Source organism: Chelonia mydas, chromosome 3, assembly GCF_015237465.2.
Source record: "Chelonia mydas isolate rCheMyd1 chromosome 3, rCheMyd1.pri.v2, whole genome shotgun sequence".
Lineage (NCBI taxonomy): Eukaryota > Metazoa > Chordata > Testudines > Cheloniidae > Chelonia > Chelonia mydas.
Genome location: NC_057851.1, coordinates 108,214,522 through 108,233,384, shown reverse-complemented (window position 1 = coordinate 108,233,384; position 18,863 = coordinate 108,214,522). Strand labels below are relative to the sequence as shown.

At 40.0% G+C, this 18,863-nt stretch overlaps 1 protein-coding gene across 6 annotated transcripts in view; it reads right to left on the bottom strand.

Annotated features, from left to right (window-relative positions):
- The window catches only part of SASH1 (SAM and SH3 domain containing 1), an 838,974-nt gene extending 820,369 nt beyond the window's left edge, over positions 1 to 18,605 (bottom strand). Inside the window, exons 1-3 of one of the 6 annotated variants that reach the window (XM_043543108.1) lie at positions 17,739 to 18,605; positions 16,902 to 17,626; positions 13,605 to 14,770 (exon numbers count right to left, since the gene is read on the bottom strand). In XM_043543108.1, the coding sequence (XP_043399043.1) occupies positions 14,753 to 14,770; positions 16,902 to 17,390 (507 nt within the window). In that variant the 5' untranslated portion in view covers positions 17,391 to 17,626; positions 17,739 to 18,605 and the 3' untranslated portion in view covers positions 13,605 to 14,752. Of the gene's footprint in view, positions 1 to 13,597; positions 14,771 to 16,901 lie in introns of those variants that run through there. The other 5 variants (XM_043543098.1, XM_043543107.1, XM_043543106.1 and 2 more) reach the window with 5 other exon arrangements.
- Between the last annotated feature and the right edge of the window lie 258 nt (positions 18,606 to 18,863).

The following is an 18,863-nucleotide window of genomic DNA, read 5'->3' as shown; positions in this document are numbered from 1 at the left end:
GGGCCATTTCCAGCACAAATCCAGGGTTTAACAAGAACGTCGGGGGAGGGGGGGGGGGGACGACAAGGGGAAATAGGTTACCTTGCATAATGACTTAGCCACTCCAAGTCTCTATTCAAGCCTAAGTTAATTGTATCCAATTTGCAAATGAATTCCAATTCAACAGTTTCTCGCTGGAGTCTGGATTTGAAGTTTTTTTGTTGTCATATAGCAACTTTCATGTCTGTAATCGCGTGACCAGAGAGATTGAAGTGTTCTCCGACTGGTTTATGAATGTTATAATTCTTGACATCTGATTTGTGTCCATTTATTCTTTTACGTAGAGACTGTCCAGTTTGACCAATGTACATGGCAGAGGGGCATTGCTGGCACAGGATGGCATATATCACATTGGTGGATGTGCAGGTGAACGAGCCTCTGATAGTGTGGCTGATGTTATTAGGCCCTGTGATGGTGTCCCCTGAATAGATATGTGGGCACAGTTGGCAACGGGCTTTGTTGCAAGGATAGGTTCCTGGGTTAGTGGTTCTGTTGTGTGGTATGTGGTTGCTGGTGAGTATTTGCTTCAGGTTGGGGGGCTGTCTGTAGGCAAGGACTGGCCTGTCTCCCAAGATTTGTGAGAGTGTTGGGTCATCCTTCAGGATAGATTGTAGATCCTTAATAATGCGTTGGAGGGGTTTTAGTTGGGGGCTGAAGGTGACGGCTAGTGGCGTTCTGTTATTTTCTTTGTTAGGCCTGTCCTGTAGTAGGTGACTTCTGGGAACTCTTCTGGCTCTATCAATCTATTTCTTCACTTCCGCAGGTGGGTATTGTACTTGTAAGAATGCTTGATAGAGATCTTGTAGGTGTTTGTCTCTGTCTGAGGGGTTGGAGCAAATGCGGTTGTACCGCAGAGCTTGGCTGTAGACGATGGATCGTGTGGTGTGGTCAGGGTGAAAGCTGGAGGCATGTAGAGAGGAATAGTGGTCAGTAGGTTTCCCGTCTAGGGTGGTGTTTATGTGACCATCGTTTATTAGCACTGTAGTGTCCAGGAAGTGGATCTCTTGTGTGGACTGGACCAGGCTGAGGTTGGTGGTGGGATGGAAATTGTTGAAATCATGGTGGAATTCCTCAAGGGCTTCTTTTTCATGGGTCCAGATGATGAAGATGTCATCAATATAGCGCAAGTAGAGTAGGGGCGTTAGGGGACGAGAGCTGAGGAAGCGTTGTTCTAATTCAGCCATAAAAATGTTGGCATACTGTGGGGCCATGCAGGTACCCATAGCAGTGCTGCTGATCTGAAGGTATACACTGTCCCCAAATGTAAAATAGTTATGGGTAAGGACAAAGTCACAAAGTTCAGCAACCAGGTTAGCCGTGACATTATCGGGGATAGTGTTCTTGAAGGACCTTCCACTTCTCAGAGGCACTTTAATTGTTTAGCATTCTTTTGAATGGCAAAACAAGCTTGCACCTTCCTTGGAGACAGGAGGTAAGGTCCTTGAAGCTGACAGTTTTGCCCACTGTCTTTCAAGTGTGTGCTGGGGTGTTCTTATCTGGGGAAACCATTGTGTTTCTTCCCTGTTTGTTCTTCCCACAGTCCCCAAATATAAGTTAGATCAAGACCACCAAAATGTATATTGAGTTAAAGAATTTCCTATCATTTCCCCTCACTGACCTAGTCACTGTGTTCACAAAATTGTTATGTCTCAATATGGATAACATTTATTACATATCATCTATACTTCTGTATAATCGCAGCAATCACAAAGGGCATGCTACATGCAGCTCTTTCCACATACATACATTTATCAGTATCGTTTCTGGTAGTCTAAGCAGAAATGCCAAGGACTAAATGGCCATAAAGAGGTATGAACAATCCTCTCAAGCACATAGAGGTTTGCCTGCAGATTAGTTATCTGTCTATTTAAATCCTATATATCACGTAGGCATTTGATCATCTTTTCTGGTGTACAGGTGGGATGGAGTAGAGAGACTTGCACTGTTACTATCTGTTCCGTGCCTGTTTATGAATACATTACCTCAGTCTCTGAATACCGGTATGATGGTATTTACAGACAGCACTACAAATTAACTAATGGGGGAAAAAATCCAACACTAAAGTGAAGCAATTACATTTGTTATTTTATATGTATTATAATTTAATCAAGAAAAGGAAATAGAGGTACAACTGAAAACATAAACATACTTAAAAAAGAAAATTTAAAAATTTAGAAAAGGAAGAGTGTGACACTTCCCAGGAGTACCCAGGACTGAGAGACACCTGGCTACCACCCGCCCTTTGTGTGTCTGTTCCTGCTGGGGGTCAGCTCCCTGACTCCACCAGCATCATAAGCCCTCCCCTTTATGCCCCACAAGTCCCTCCTTTTCTCTCTCTCTCTCAGATAGCAATAGGCACACTACAACCCTCAAGCCCTCTGAGACAATCCCTGGAGTGTCCAGCCCCTGTTCCACTGAGCACCTGCAATATTCACAAATTCACTGCTTCCAAAGAAACAGTACACCCATCTTACTAAATCCACCTCAGATCACTGCTCTGCTTCAGACACAGCACTCAGATATGTATGTAATGAAATCAAATAGTTATTTATTTAACAAAGCATAAAGATTCAAATAGCAGCAAGTAGAAGTATTGGAAACAAATGGTTACATATGAAATAAAATCATAACACATTCTAAAGCCTAAACTTAATTAACAAGATATTCATATCTTGTAGAGTAATGCTCACAAAAAATCCTTGCATTGGTTTACAGACGGGTTGTCTGTCTCATGAAAGGAGGATCACAACCATGTGGTCTGCTTGCTCCCTCGGTGAATGGTATTGTGTGTTTCTTTCCCTCCCCCCAGGTAAAACACTCCCATCCTTTGTCTTTATTCATAAACAGGACATCCCCTGCTGTTCATTTCATCTTGTAGATTTCCTTTCTTATAGATTTGAACCATCTTTTCTTCTGCCTATGGCTCAGTATGCAAAAAGGCACACAGCATGAGGCAGTCAATACACAAACGGCTAGACAGGAAGATAGGTGTCTGCAACCTCCTCCTGAAAGGAACATTTCCAAGGTTTGTCACCTCCAGGTGACCTGCCTTAATTTCAAGGCCTTAAGAACATAAATTTTAGAATAGATACATAACACTCTAAAATATTATCCATGGATACATTTTGCAATTATGATGACGACCAGTGGGCTACTGGCTCTTGGTAGAAGAGACCTTACATGACACCATTCAATTATATGACATGCATATCTCCCACCAGAGGATCCCAGGAAAACCCTATACATTCTGCCAGCTGGCGGAAGGGGGTGCCTGGATCACAAACAGTATATGACTGCTGTAGCAAGCAATGCTAATTTAAAAGATTTGGTTGTTTCAATTCGACGTTGTGACATTTTAGAAATCTTATGGCATGTATCACATTAGTGAGAAAAATTCTTCCATGATCAAATTATAACTTGGTGGGAAAAGGCTCTTGAAATTCCTTCACTACATTTATCTTGTATTTCAATACTATATTAAACTTAAGACTCCATTAATACACAGCCATTATGTATTAAAAGACAGATTTTTTTTCTTATCCAGGCAGTAAGAAGGGTCATAGCACTATATTCTTTTCATTGTTTTCCAAACACTAGTCAATACTATTGACAACTGCATCATCTGTAGTCACTTTAAAGTTCTATAAAGCCAGTTCTATCAAATGAATTTGTTCTCTAGTGAAGGTCTGTTGCTTCTTCTATAAGCCAACATAACAGCCCCCTCAACCACCACCCCTCACACACAGGAAGAGAATACTGTGGTGGCCTATTACCTGTTACATAGGATCAAGAATTAAAGGAACATACTGTATGAATAACCTTGTAATGTAAATTCTCTTTTATACATACTTCTGACACTTTGCATAGTTCAGACACTATAGTTACTTAGGGCTAAATTCTGGTCCCTGAAAAATTCCCATGGAGATACACAAGCCCCACAGTTTAAAACTAAATGACACAAAAAATCTGATTTTATTACAAGTTACACCAGAGTAATACACCTGCTATAATATACTATTTGAGTACTTCTAGCAATGTTAAGGGCCAAACTTTCAGTGAGGGAGCTGGACAATCCATAATTATGATAATCTTTTTTCCACTCAACCCAGCATGAGCTTTTCCAAAGGCAATAAGACAGCATATTATCATGCTATCACAAATGAAATAAATTCAAATGGAAAACCTTCCAAACCCATCATGATTTATTGAGTGCCCCTGACACATTAGAGAGAGATATAAATCATTGGACCCCAATTCATCACAGGTATAAATGGGTGAAATTCCACTGATTTCTTCCAAGTTGCAACCTTTCGTGCCAGCAGTGAATTTAGTCCATTTCCTTTAACTGTGCAGCAAATTAAGTTACAAGTTGTTGGTTGTTGTTTTGTTTTTGGGGGGAGGGGAAGCAGGAGGGATTAGCTTTTTTAGGAGGGGTGGGCAAGAAGGGGTATTGAAAACTGTTCCCAGAGAGTGATCAGACTAGCACACAAGATATCTGTGAGAAGTTTAATTATGCTATGGAATGCTGCTTCAATTCTCTGGTTTTTTTGTTTGTTTTTTAATCACAAAGAGGGGGGAAATAATCCTTTTAAGGATTTCTCCATACCCTTCACTGGAAATGCTAGAGGCACTTCTATTTTAGAGAGAGGCTACATCTATCCTGTCCTTTTGGTCTATGTAGAGGCCCCTCCTTACTGGAAAGATCCCATTCGCTTTTTATAATTTCCTGTCACTAGCTGCATGAAGCAGATTTATACGTTAGAACTGGATGGAAAATATTTAACTGTATCCTTTTCAACTTCTTCCTGTTCCACCTTAATCCCTGAGATATAAATCATTCTTTTTAACATTGTACAAAAAGAAATTAAAAATCCTCCATTTCAAAACAGTCTCTTTCCCCTTCCCCCTGCCCCGCACCTGATCCTCCTAGGGAGAGTCTAACCATTTCCATTGAACAGGACAAACAATGGAAAGAATTGTCTCATTTTCTTGATTCTTCAATATAAATTGTTTCAGCCATATTTCCTAAGCTTTTTTAATGTTTTTCTTTTTTGAAATGTTAATACAAAAATATAACAGGCTTTTCAGATCTTTCTTGACTAGTTTCTGAGGAACCATGGCCACTTCTGGGTTTTCTTTTTAATAAACCTATGGTTCCTCCAAGAGGAAGAGTTTTAAAATGAGTTGCTTGTGAAGTCTGCCTGAGGCAAGAGATGGAATTTGAGCCATGAAGCCTGGGATTAGAGAGCAACCATTACATTACATTAAGGGCACTGACTCTCCTAATCCTCTCAAATTTATTTTAGAACAGTTACTAGAACAGATACATGGACCCCTTTAATAGATATTTCCAAGGACAAGTATTGCCTGTCCTATGGCACTTTGTTGTGACATTTTCTGGTCAGTATGGAAGAAACTTTGCTGGACTAACCATGGGATCTGCTGGTGGAACTGTTAACTTTACAGGTTTCAGAGTAGCAGCCGTGTTAATCTGTATTCACAAAAAGAAAAGGAGTACTTGTGGCACCTTAGAGACTAACAAGTTTATTTGAGCATAAGATTTCGTGAGTTACACCTCACTTCATCGGATGCATGCAGTGGAAAATACAGTAGGGAGATTTTATATACACAGAGAACATGAAACAATGGGTGTTACTATACACACTGTAACGAGAGTGATCAGGTAAGGTGAGCTATTACCAGCAGGAGAGAAAAAAAACTTTGTAATAGCTCACCTTACCTGATCACTCTCGTTACAGTGTGTATGGTAACACCCATTGTTTCATGTTCTCTGTGTATATAAAATCTCCCTACTGTATTTTCCACTGCATGCATCCGATGAAGTGAGCTGTAACTCACGAAAGCTTATGCTCAAATAACTTTACAGGGAGACTTAACCATGCCCTGCAGCATCTCCACAGAGTCAGGAGGGAGATACATTGCTACTAGATTTCTTGGTACAAAGCAAGCATTTTTTACTGGAGATGGTTGAAAAATTCCTAACTTTTACAACTCTGCAACTTCTGTGACATTTCTTTGAATTCTAATTCAAAAAACTAAGAAATTTTCATGAAAATTTGTTTTCAGATCTTGACTTATACTTGTAGCTGCTATCTGTACATTTTTTCCAACTTAACAACATCCTTTTAAAAACACTGTCACCAGAAGAGGACACTGTATTCCAGTAATGATCTCCCTAATGCTACATACGGCGGTAATCAGACATCCCTACTTCAGCCTGTGACTCAACAATGAATAAAACAAAAACAATCCTTGTCAGTAAAGGGAAGCATTTGGAGGACTGTGCAATTTAAACTGGCTCACAGGTCCCAGATTCTATCAGATGTCTCACTGCTTCTGGATTTTCAGACAGCATTAGCACACTTCCACTGTCAACTGCTAGTTAGGAGACTGCAATCATAACGCTCTAATGCAAACTTTGCAGAAACTTATTCATGTGTTTATTAAAGTGTGAACCAGGGTGGATAAAAAAAATTCAGATTTATTTCAATCATTTTTTTATTTAAACTAAATGCACGATTAAAAAAAATCTATTTAAAGTATAATTTGAAGTTGACAACATATCCTAAGGCCTAAACTTGTTATAAACTATTAAAATAAATAAATTAATTACAAAAAAAAAATTGAGTAATATACGTTTGCTGCCAAGTTTTAAAGAAAGTCAAACCACTCAACTGGGTCGGGGGAAGTCACCTATAAGCACCTGAGACCAGAGTTTGTCCAGTGGCTAAATCAACTTTTGGCAGCAGTGGCCTCTTCTGCAGGTGCAGACAATATTTTCTTTATTTCAGTTTATTTAACCAGTTTCGGTTCAATGACAGTTTGCTCAAAGTTAAGAAGCCAAGTGAGAGCTGAAAAAGCAAGAAAGCTTGTTTTTTTCTCTTCTAATCAAAGAATAAAGAAAGAGATGTGAGATGATGAAATCTACTAGTTCTAAATCTTGAAGTACATTGTGACCAGAAATAATCAGTTCAGTTCACTAACTACAGATAACATGTCATTTGTTTAGTAAATTATTTTGTTTTCAATGCAAAACATGGTTTGATAAACTTTTCTTATGCACCCAGTACATCTAAAGTAGTTTTATTTAATTAAAAAATCCTACTTATGTGCATTTTAATTGAATTTGAATTTCTACCCAATAAGTGCTTGATACAGATCACAAGTAAAAAATTAATCTAGCAAAAATTTAAGCTATACAATAGTTTAAATAAATGTGTATCGAACAGGGGGATGCACAAGGGACAGCAAGCAAGGGCATGCCCCCTCACCCAATAATTGGCAGAAGCACAGAACTCCTCCTGACAGCTCCTTGGGCCCCAAGGCCACATTGGGGAAAGCATGCTCCTCAGGCTCCAGGGCTATGGTGGGAGCTGACAGCTCCTCCAGCCTGGGGCCATGGCAGGAGCACAGAACATGCTCATCCAGAAGCAGTGAAATTTAAATTCCTGTACATGCCCCTGGTATAGATAAAGTGCATCTTTCTGGCTAGCAAAAAGAAGTTTAGTATAAAGGCTATATTTACTTGCAAATCAAAAAGTTTCATGGTTCTCAACCAATGAAAATCAACTTTTCTTTAAGAAAATAACTAAAAGGTAAAAATGCAAAACAATTAAAATCAATTATTTAAATTGCTTTGATTTAAATAAATCCACCCTGCTGTGAACATATAAAATATGGTGAAGACTCTACATTGCTATTGTCTTTTCTTCTTGGTTCAACTAGAAGTGTTGTTGTTTATGGGTTTCAGACCTTTCAGAGTTGGTTGGCAGTGTTTTTTTGTTGCTGCGGTTATCATTATCATCTCACTTCTCTCCCTGTGCCCCACTGCAGCAGCTACAGTTGGTTGGAATGTGCTTGTTATTAGATCTGAGTTCGAACGCTCCAGACCAAACCTTGGTTCCCACTGAAATCACTGGAAAAACTCCCATGGACTTCTGGTCTCAAACCCTTTGAATTTGGCCCTCCAAATCTGGCAGCAGGACTCAGTTGAGAAGCCCCCATTCTTGGAACACTGATAGCCTGTCAGAGCCAGAGTCTAGTGTCCAACAGGTTAAGGAAGAAAACACTTACATTGGTTTGCATTTGATTGACTGATGTTTGTTGTGTGTTTTAATCATCCATAATTTTGACTATTTTCAGAATGAGCAACAGAGGAACAATCCTAACTACTAAGCACCCAAATGACTGACAGTTTCTACTGCCCCCAATTCCCATGGAAACCGTCAACAGTGGAAGATTCGCAGACAAGATACCAGAGAGAAATCTGCAATTTATGTGACTAATAATACAAAACCTTTTAGTGTCTGCAGGTAACATGTTAATATACTGTATTAACAACCTTCACCATCAACACTATTTCAGATTAGTTCAGCTTGCACACCAGCAGAGTGGCAGTGTTGGGAGATGGCTCGCCCATGCACCACTTCCCATTGCAGAGCAGTTTTTAAAATAACATAGCAATGCTAAACATCATACTGCCACGCTATTTTAATAAATGGAGATCCCTGCAGAGTATATAGTACACCACATTTGTCAAGATAAGTGTATCAGTGTAAAATGTCATATTATCCTAGACAAAGAAATTGACCCAGATAGCAATGTTAAAAACAGAGTAAAGGGTCTAATTTAAACTGACAACACAAGAAATTTCAAAAGTTAAAGCTACCAATCTATTCTTAGCTCACTCCATTCTCCCTAGGTATAGCAGGCCTCTCAAAACAGAAAGTAAATCTTATGTAAGGGATATTACGTATTCATTTCTGAAGTGTGGTAAATGATATTCCTGTCTACTGAACAATCTCCCACTGCACGTTTCAAGTAGTGCAGTGATGCTTGTGGATATGCCTCAGATTAGAACGGAGCCTGTAATTTCCTTCAGTTCCTACATAAGTAGGCTTGGCAGAACTAAATTTTTTTTAATAGTTTTGATGGTTTATTTTTAAGCTTTTTTTTTCTTTTTTATCAATTTAAATGGTCACAGTTGCATGAAATTATAGAGGGGGTGTCAGACAATGGGGGGCATGGGCAATTATTTAATGACAGTATAAATTGAGATTCTAAAAGTTAAAGCTTTATAATTGTAAATCACAAATTGTTTAATAGAAGCTTTCCTCTTTATTTTTTTCAGTCTATGGTATATGATAGTAATAATAATAATGTCCTAAATTCTCCTATATGTGGGAGAAAAAAAAACCTCACAGGGAAGAGAAATAGGAAAATTTATCTGTGCCTATCCAAAAATTTCCCTTCTTCAAGTAATAAGATTCACAGATCCATTATAATGGGTACTTACCAGTTTGCAGCTTGGAGGCAGGACCAGAACTGTCAATCACTGGCAGCAGGGAAATTCCTTGCCTCTTGAAGTTCCCTCTAAATGAGATAACTTGTACTGCCAAAATAATTCAGATCTACTCTTCTAAATAACATTGTGTGTTAAATATACTTTGAGAAAAAAGCACAACAATGTCTTAGTAAATTCCAGCTACCAACAACAAACCCAAACCCTTGAATAGCAATTTCCATATCTACTCTGGATGATCCATTTTTCTCCACAATGGGCTGGATCTGTGGACCTTATTACTCAAAAAAAGGAAATTTTCAGGGAAGTACAGATAATTTTTCCTATTCTTTTGTACTAAGCTCCTCAGATCCATTACAATAGGATTTTCATAGCAGTGTGGTTCCAGGGTGGGAAACGGGTTCATCCTTTAAATGGGGAAATCCAAAATAAGGTAAATTTTATATAAATAGCTTCTCTATCTTCCCCGGGCACTAAGATCTGGAGATACTTCTGCCAAAAGAAAGGAAATGGCATTCGCTAAGATTGGATGACCAGTATGCAAAATTTGGTGAACTTATGTATTGATGGAGATGGGGCTGTCTAACAGTTCTCAATAAAGGAGACATGATTACTATGCCCTGAGACTGTCAGTGCTCCTAAGGACTCGACGTTGATGGATACCCAAAGGATGAATTTTTGTTGAATTCATTAGGGCTTGAATACTATGACAGTTGTGAGGATTACTCCTCTGAATTATTTTATCAGATACAGAGATTTGCACCATACCTCCTCTCACAGAACAGGCAGGAGATTTGTATCCCCTAAATATGTACATGCCCTGGGATTCGCACAGATCTCTGAACACATATGGAGTCTGAGGGTAAATTCCTGGCTCCACTGAAATCAATGGCAAAACTCCCACTGACTTCAGTAGAGCCAGAATTTCACCGTCAGTGCCTCCACACTACTTCCATGCCCTCCATTCTTTCCCAGTGATAGGACTAGTATTTTTAAAAAAAAACTTGGTAAACCCCTGGGACACAGGGAAGTGGGGATGATGCCATATAGTACAGAACTACCCATATGTCTTCTCTCTTCCTCTTCTGCTTCATAGAACCCACCATGGATGTTCTACAGGGACTGGAACTACCACAGGATTGAAGTAAAGGAGGCAGCATGTTGCAGAATTATTACTTTCACTCTTTTATGCCCCACCCAACCCTGATGTACCCTATCCAGGTCCCCTCCCCTGAAGCACAATAATCAGAGCCATTAAGATTCACGATATGTTAAACATTTTCAAAGGGTACCAAAGGCCTCACTATTCTAATCAGTACTGAGAAACAGGCTAAATTCAAGTACAGCATAGTACTACATACTTATTTACTGTAACTTGTTACCTTTATGCTTTAGTCAGGTGGGGAAGTCAACATTTTTCCAGTATGTTTGCTGTAATTTTATGAATTATGGTTCTGAATCTAATACCATATATGTGAGGTGATATATTTGACCCCCCCACACACACACATATATACTTGGAGTGAACAAGAAGTCAAAGGGAAGTTCAGAGGTTTCTTTTCATTTCATAAACATTGCCTACAGCTTTGTTAAGTAGTAACAATGTTTTCATGGCAATAAATTAATGCACTACTACATTTGTCAATGGGCAGCTTTCCCTAAGGTATATTTCAAAACATTCCACTACTCATAGTTGATACAGCTATTCCAAAGCAACCAGATCTTTAGAGAAAGATTCATGTTTAAGTCTAGCATGGGTGAATGTTCCCACTTCTGCAAAGCACAATATTGCATTTCCTTCTTTATAAAGCATTGACCAAATTTTCCATTTCTGAACCTAGTACAGGTGTTTAATTTAAAGGTGTATAGTTAGTAACCTTACCTCTTAGATATTATCTATCTAAACATATTCTATAATACCAAGGACTTAAACATATTGAAACTAATATCACAGTGGTTAGCTCAAAATCCTAACTACAGGATAGTATAACTGAAGAGTTGAATCTTATTAGCATAGATCTTAAAATTCTGAGGGAAATGTGGGTAGATGTCTGCATAGACGCTCATTTGAATCTAGTTTATTGATTTTGAACATTTACATGCACTCCCAATGTTATGACCTCAAATGTTATGTTATTTTTAGTACACACTTTCCAAGCATGCTGATAATCAGCATTCAGGAATAATATTGTGAATGAAGATGAGGTCACATAGGCCTATGTCACAGTACATGGTTTTATGAGAACTCTTTCTAATAAATATTGAAATCTACATCAGTACAAGTTTATTGCTGCTAAGCAAATCATCTTAATTGCTTGGGTTATTTTTTAATTATGTATGTATGTTTTAATGAATTTATTTTTATGTACTTGCAATTCTCAATGGAACAAAAATTGAATAAAGTTCCTCAAGAACAGGTCAGGTCATTCATTTCAATTAGAAGCAGTAATGAAATTTCACTATACTATTAGATGTCACTTAGACTATATAAAAGATAAATAGGCTACTTAATTGCTCTTGACATGTTCCACAGTTATATGTCCCCACTTGTCTTTATATTTGTCTATATACAAAAGTGGTGACTACCTTGTCCCATACCAAAGTAACATTTTAGTAGCCATTAAGCAGAATTGTTCACAAACTTTAGGAGATTAGATATAGACTAACAAATCTGCTCTAGCACTACTCCTCAAACACAGTGTTGAAATAGTCTGCTTTGCACTGACATCATCAAAAGAGTTTAATGAAGCAAAGGTCCTATCTTCTTTATTTAATCTGATTTGGTTGTTGCTAGCACTCTTCCCCCTCCCCAGAGAAGATATTCATCTCCCCTTCATCTCACTTGTTCCTGAGAAAATTACTTTGTACTTTTCCTTCCATCTTTCATAAGGCACATTCCTTTCAGAGTCTGCTTCTCGTTCTTTGAGCCCTGTAAGGTAGGCAACTCAAGTCAGTAACAAGCTTCATTTCATGAATCTGTAATGGATTCCAGGGCTTTAATTCATTGTGGCTCCTTTTCACTATTAGACCTATCTCCCAATAGTTGCTTTGTATCACCTGTAATTCCCTCACCAATCGGAAAAAAAATAATTAAAAACTGCACATGTGAATCCTGTGAAGAGAAAGATTTCCCAGATTTTTTTTTTTTTAAACCAGTGACATGTTTTCACACAAATCAACTGCCCTACTCGGCAGCTACTCCATACATGAAGCTCCCATTGATCTCAGTGAGGCATGTATAAAGCAGCTGCAGGACTGGGCCCCAAATGTAAACTAGAAATCCACCACTTCTTTAAGAATCTCACTGATACTTGTGACTTCGGAATGTGATCAGTCAGATACAGGGGACTTGAAAATAAAATAGGTGGCCTTCAAAATTCAAGAGCATTATTGACGAGAGCCAAAATTTTACTTCTATGAAGTTTTCCTCAGTTACTTTATCTCTGAAAATAAAGAATTAATTAGAAAAAGTGCTTCCTTGCTCTAACTCCCATGTAAATCCACAATATGGTTAGTGATAGTCCCGCATGTCTGAAATCACCCTAGGCAGATGGCTTGAATTCAAAATTAATTCTTCTTAAAGCAAGTCATATTAAATTATGTCAAGTAGTCATCGTCAAGTACTTTTAATTTGGGGCTAATTTTGTTTGTTCAGATTCAAAAGAAATACTATCCAGATTCTTTATGTCTACTGAGTGCAGATACATACTTCACCTTGAAACACAAAAACAAAAATATTGCAAGTGATGGCTCTACAGTCCCTCATCCCTACATTGCCATATAAGATATATATTCAGTTTGTGTCTTCCAAGTCCAGAGTTCACTAAAAAAGCTAAAGGACACAAACTAGAGGTGGTGGTAGTATTTCCAGTTCCCAGAGACATTTAAAAATAAAATTCTATAAGACAGCCTGCATCAAGTTTGTTGTTTGAGGTCCTCCTAAAACATTTTTAATGGAAGCAGTAGGCATTATCAGGAAACAAATAGAAATCCAAAAATAAATATATTCTTATATAGCATTTTTCATCCACAGATGAAAAAACACTTAGGAAAGGTAAGTATATTTTATCCTCCATTTACAATTGGGCAAACCAAGAGGAAGTGACTCACACAATGTCACGTAGCAGAGCTGTGAACAGACCTCAAATTGCTTGATGGTCAGTGCCCTACCCACCAGGTCATATTTACTCTCAGATCGGCACACCTTTTGTTGAATATATGCAATAAATAAGCAGTAAACCTTGAAAAGTTGTGTTTTATTACTTAGAAGATGATACTTGCAATTTCTTCTGAAATGCAGACTGTATATATCATCTACAAAAAATATAGCACAAATTTTGCTAAAGGCACATCAGGTTTTCTTCTTCTAAAGTAATAAACTTCCAAAAAAAATTACTGCTGTCATAATAAGTCCATTTTCCAAACTAGGTATGATGCAGCATGTTATTTTCTGATATTCAATGGATGTTGTTCAGAGTAATCACCACAACGTGATTTTTTTAAAATGGCTCAAAGGGAATAGTGAAGACTGACTGTAGTAATGGGTGACACTCGGAACAACATGTTGAATAACATACACTTAAATCACGCCAACTCTGTACTTTCTTTTAACATTATATGATGTGAACTGGTTCATGAAGAGGATTTATAAAGCCAAGAGGTTTTTCTATTCTAAAAATATCATCCAAGAATAAATAAGTTGGTGAGACAAGCTGACATAAAGCTAGGAAATTTAAACTTAAGGCTGTCACTCTGTTCATCACCCACTCCTTTATAATTCAGTGTGTTGCATTTGAGGCTAAAACCCTACCAACTTAATTATACAAGTACTCCCATTAAAGTCAATGCTATTACTTGCACAAGATGAGTAAGGTTTGGTCCAAGTCGTTAACCTGCACCCCATCACACATAAATAAGGAGAATGAAAGAAGAATCAGCAGCCATAGATTTGAACTTCCTTGATGCTGTGTGTTTGTATCTTAGTATTTTAATGTTCCAACAACACAGATATAGTAAAAGATCTATTTAATAAGAAATGGGCCACATGAATAGGAAAATCGAACATTAGGAAAAAGTTGTCTGCTTGTAAAAAACAAATCAAATATAATCGCAGAAATGGACAGCATGCAGCTCCAGTGACACTTTCTGTGACTACTATTTAAAAGTTCTAGATTGAAGTGAAGGATTAAGAAAGAGAAAGAGAGACCTTTGATGGCAGTTTAGAAAACAAGAAAAGTCAGGCAAATCATAATTTACGAGAGAAAAATCACTCATCCCAAATCACAGTTAATAAGTTTTCAGAAAGTGATGTATTTACACACAATACAAGAATTCATATAGGCTTTGCCATGTTAGATCATACCACTGGTCCATCAAATTTGGTATGCTGTCTCAAGGAGCTGCCAATACCTGATGTTTCAGAAGAAGGTGAAAAAAAATAAATCACCACCACAATAGAGCCATCCACTTGTTCTGTACTATACATGAGAAAAACAAGGAGAGGCCTTCCTTCCAGACCCCAGCAAGTGATCAATTTAAGTCCTGAAGCTTAAGGTCCTTTCAGTCCTAGCACCTCTGCAATTTAATGGTCATAAAGTCATCCTTTTACACTTCAGAATACCAAGTTTCCTTTCCAGTAACTCTTCTTTCCAGGCTAGTTTTAGGATTCTCCATTCATCTGTAAATTGTGACACATCTCTGATCCCCATGAAAACTGTGGCTACCACCTGCTCAAGTTCCTTGAAAAAAGTTAAAATATTAAAGCAAGGTGAGTTGGAGCCTTTCAATTTCAACTAAATTTTCATAAGGGGTGACCCAGTCTGGACACAGTTCTCCACATGAGGGTCTACACGGTTAGATATAGCATGACATTTTCTACTCCTTTTTAAATGCATCTAGACATCATGTTCGCTTTTTAACTGCTTCTGCTGCATCCTTGCCAAACATCTTCATTAAGCTTTCTTTGACATCTGTGAGGTCTTTTCCCCCCACAGGATACCACAAGCTCAGAGTCCATCAATGTATATGAGAAGTTTAGATTATTTTTAATCCTGTGCATTAGTTTACACTTACCATAGTTGAGTTTCATTTAGCATCCTCATGTCCAATGCCCCAGTGGCAGTTACATTGATAGGGAGCTTCTTCACAATCCTTAAAAGCTTTCGCTAACGAAACCAATTTAGCCTCTTCAGCAAGCTTCAACAACTAGCTGCCAGTTTTTTCCAGTAAAGGCTTTTCAGAGGCACTGAGCACCCACAACTCTAATAGAAGTAAACGTGAATTGCAAGTGCTCAGTATTTCTGAAAAATCAGAACCCAAATCGTTAAATAAGATATTTACTAGCACTGGTCCCAATACATTCCCTGAGGCACTCACCACTGACCTTTCTCTTAACTGTGAAGTAAACATACACTACAACACTTAGATTAAAAAACTGGTTCAGTGAAAAAAAACAATGGAATGACCTTTTCACTTAACTACATGAGTATTTATTTTTCTTATCATATTTTCAGTACAGACTATCAAAGGCTTTATGCAATCCAAGTAATTTATATCTGCCAACTCACCTTCCTTTAATATTTTAACTTTTTCAAGGAACTTGAGTGGGTTACAGCCACAGTTTTCACAGAATGCGATTTCACCAAATTGGAATGGATTTTTCCAAGAACTGTACTTTTCTATTCTTTCATATAGAGTTAGTCCCCTGTGCACAGACTAAATTACACCTGGAATGGTTGATGAATAATCATACCACTCTCTAGTTAGCAAGAAAGTTAACAGAAGGAATTATTCTCTTGCATCCTTACACGGCATTTCATAAAATATTAACCAACAGAAACGGACACCAAAAAGTTACCTTCACCAGTATGGATGATCCCTATAATTCCCATATTAATGAAAAAAATAGAGGATAAAACTGGATTATGCCTATTTTTGAACTCAAGACCCAAACTTTACTAGAGAACTAATCTAGCCACTTCTACCACAGAGAATAAAAAAATAAATCAAAACAAGATCTCGACACATCCCACCACAACAGCAACATAAACTAAGCATTTGGATCATAAAATATCATGGTTGGAAGGGATCTCAGAAGGTCATCTAGTCCAACCCCCTGCTCAAAGCAGGACCAATCCCCAATTTTTGCCCCAGATCCCTAAATGGTCCCCTCAAGGACTTAACTCACTACCCAGGGTTTAGCAGGCCAACACTCAAACCACTGAGCTATCCCTCCCCCAAAACCAACCAATTTTTGGCCACACTCCTTTCAGTTGCTGTATATAGGCAGTGAATAGGTTTATCCATTCCTATTGTACCCAGAAATCCCAACCACAAACGAAGGTAACTCAAGCAGATTTGGTACCTGGATCCAAACACAGTCAACCAATATTTGCACCTAACTCTCCAATTCCACTCCTAAATACGGGGAATACGTTTAGCTCCTACAACAGTTTAAGACTCCTGACCCCGATGCACCCAAGCTCAGATGAATTATTGATGCAAGGGGCAGGGAGAAGGGAAAGATACAAGACCTGCTTACCTTGTTGGAGTAAGGGGGCTTGCTCAGGTTGATCCCATCCCGGATGAGTTTATCCCTAATCATGATTTTCAGTTTCAGTTTTGGGTAAATCACCAGCTCCTTGCTGCGGGGCCCAAGTTTCTGGCTCCTGAGGGTCCCCTGATTCCCCTGACGATGGCGAGAGCCAAGCTCCCTCCAAGCCTTAGCCTCATACTGCTCCACCAGGTGGCTAGTGTAGATCTCTGGGGAAGGGGAGGGCGAGCCCTGCTGCTGCTGAGGCTCCAAGGTGAAATAGAGACCAGCAGCAGTCTCGTCCTCCTCTTTCAACCTCACCACTGCTTCAAGGATTCGGCGCCTGTGGTGGGGCACCGACACCCCAATGGCATCCAGGTCCGGATCCCCTATTTGCTTGCAAACCTCCAGGTCATCATAGCCATTATCTACGAAGGACTCCGCGTACTGGGAAAGCTGCAGGGTCTTCAGCCACTCATAGACTATGTTGGTGCACATGTTAGCTGCAAAATAGTAATTGCAACTTTTAACACCGAAGCCAGGCTCCCCTTTCTTTCGCTTGCAAAACAAGCAACCAGCAGAGCAAAATTTGCGATCAAATTAAAAGAGCAACATGCACAAGTCAAGGTCTGGAAACCAGCATCCCTCAGGAACAAAACAAATCTCCAAAGAAGCAGCAGCCGCAGATCGCAGGCGCTGCTGAACGAATCCTCTTGCTTATTCCTTCTTCTCTCCTACAACCAAGCAGAGGAGCCTGTGTCAGTGGAGAAGAGAGACTTGGGTTGGAAAAAGGGGTGATACTTAAAGGCGCACCCCTTAAAATCCCGGGTCACGGCAGATACCCACTCTCTTTTGGAAGTAATTTGTTGTCGCTGTGTTTTCTCCGCCTCCTCCTGATTTTAGTTTCTTTTTTCCTTCATTCCCATCTTCCTTTTTTTCTGTTGCATGACGCGTCTCTGTTTACTATGTGCTGCTTTTTTGTAACGTTAGTACCCTGTTGAGCTGAGGAAGAGTACGAGCCTGCACGCTCGCCCAGCAGCATGTGTCTGTCCAAGGCTTCCTGCTAGCTCGCTCTGCAGGGCGTGCAAACCGTTGCTTTTCTTTTTCCTTTTTAAAAGACTCCTCTCGGATTGAAAAATAATCCCGGTCACTTCCCCCGAGTTACTTTCCCTGCTTCTCCTTCACCTCTGCGGGGATGGCCAAGACGAGTCGCCAGAGCAAGCCCAGAAATTCAAGTTTTCCACCCTCCCTCTCCTCCTTTTCCGCCTTTAATCCCACCTTCCCCGCGCAGTCCTGGGGAGGGGGGAGTCTCTTCTTCAGCCACCAGCCCTCACTCTCACTCCACTCCCAACTTTCTCGTGCCTGGGATGGCCCTGGAGCGCCGGCTGGCCCGGGGAGCCGCTCTTGGCCGGGGAGGGGCGGAGGAGGCGAGGCTGCCGGGAGCCAGAGGCAGGAGTCCGGGAGGGAGCCGCACGCGGTGCTGCTGAGGGCTTGTTTGGGTGGCGAAGGCGCCCCGCCCGCCCTGTGCATTCACGAGCGGCGGCCGCTACAATTTGTCTTCTCGGCGGATGAGCTGAGCTGCAGCAGGTTACTCGCCTGACCCCGCTGTCTTCTTGTTTCTAACGGGTTTTGTTTTCCCTGTGTGTGTGTGTGACACCCGCTGTGCTTTCGGGCTCGTCTCCCTCCCCAGCCCGGAGCTCTCTGAAGCAAGGGGAGCAGATTTCCTCTCTACCCCGGGCACGCAGAGGGGTTTTCTCCCCCTCCTACCACTGGCTGTTCCCGTCCCTCTCTTCTCCCCCCTCCCCGTCCGCCTGTGCCCCCTGCCCACACCTGCCCCCCTCGCTCCAAGCCATCCCCAACTTCCACGCCCTGCTGGAGCAAACCCGCCTGAGGTAAGTGACCCCGTCAGCCGCCCCGCCGGGCTCCTCTAGCGACAGGAGCCAAGGGCCCGGGACAGAGGCGGGACAGCGG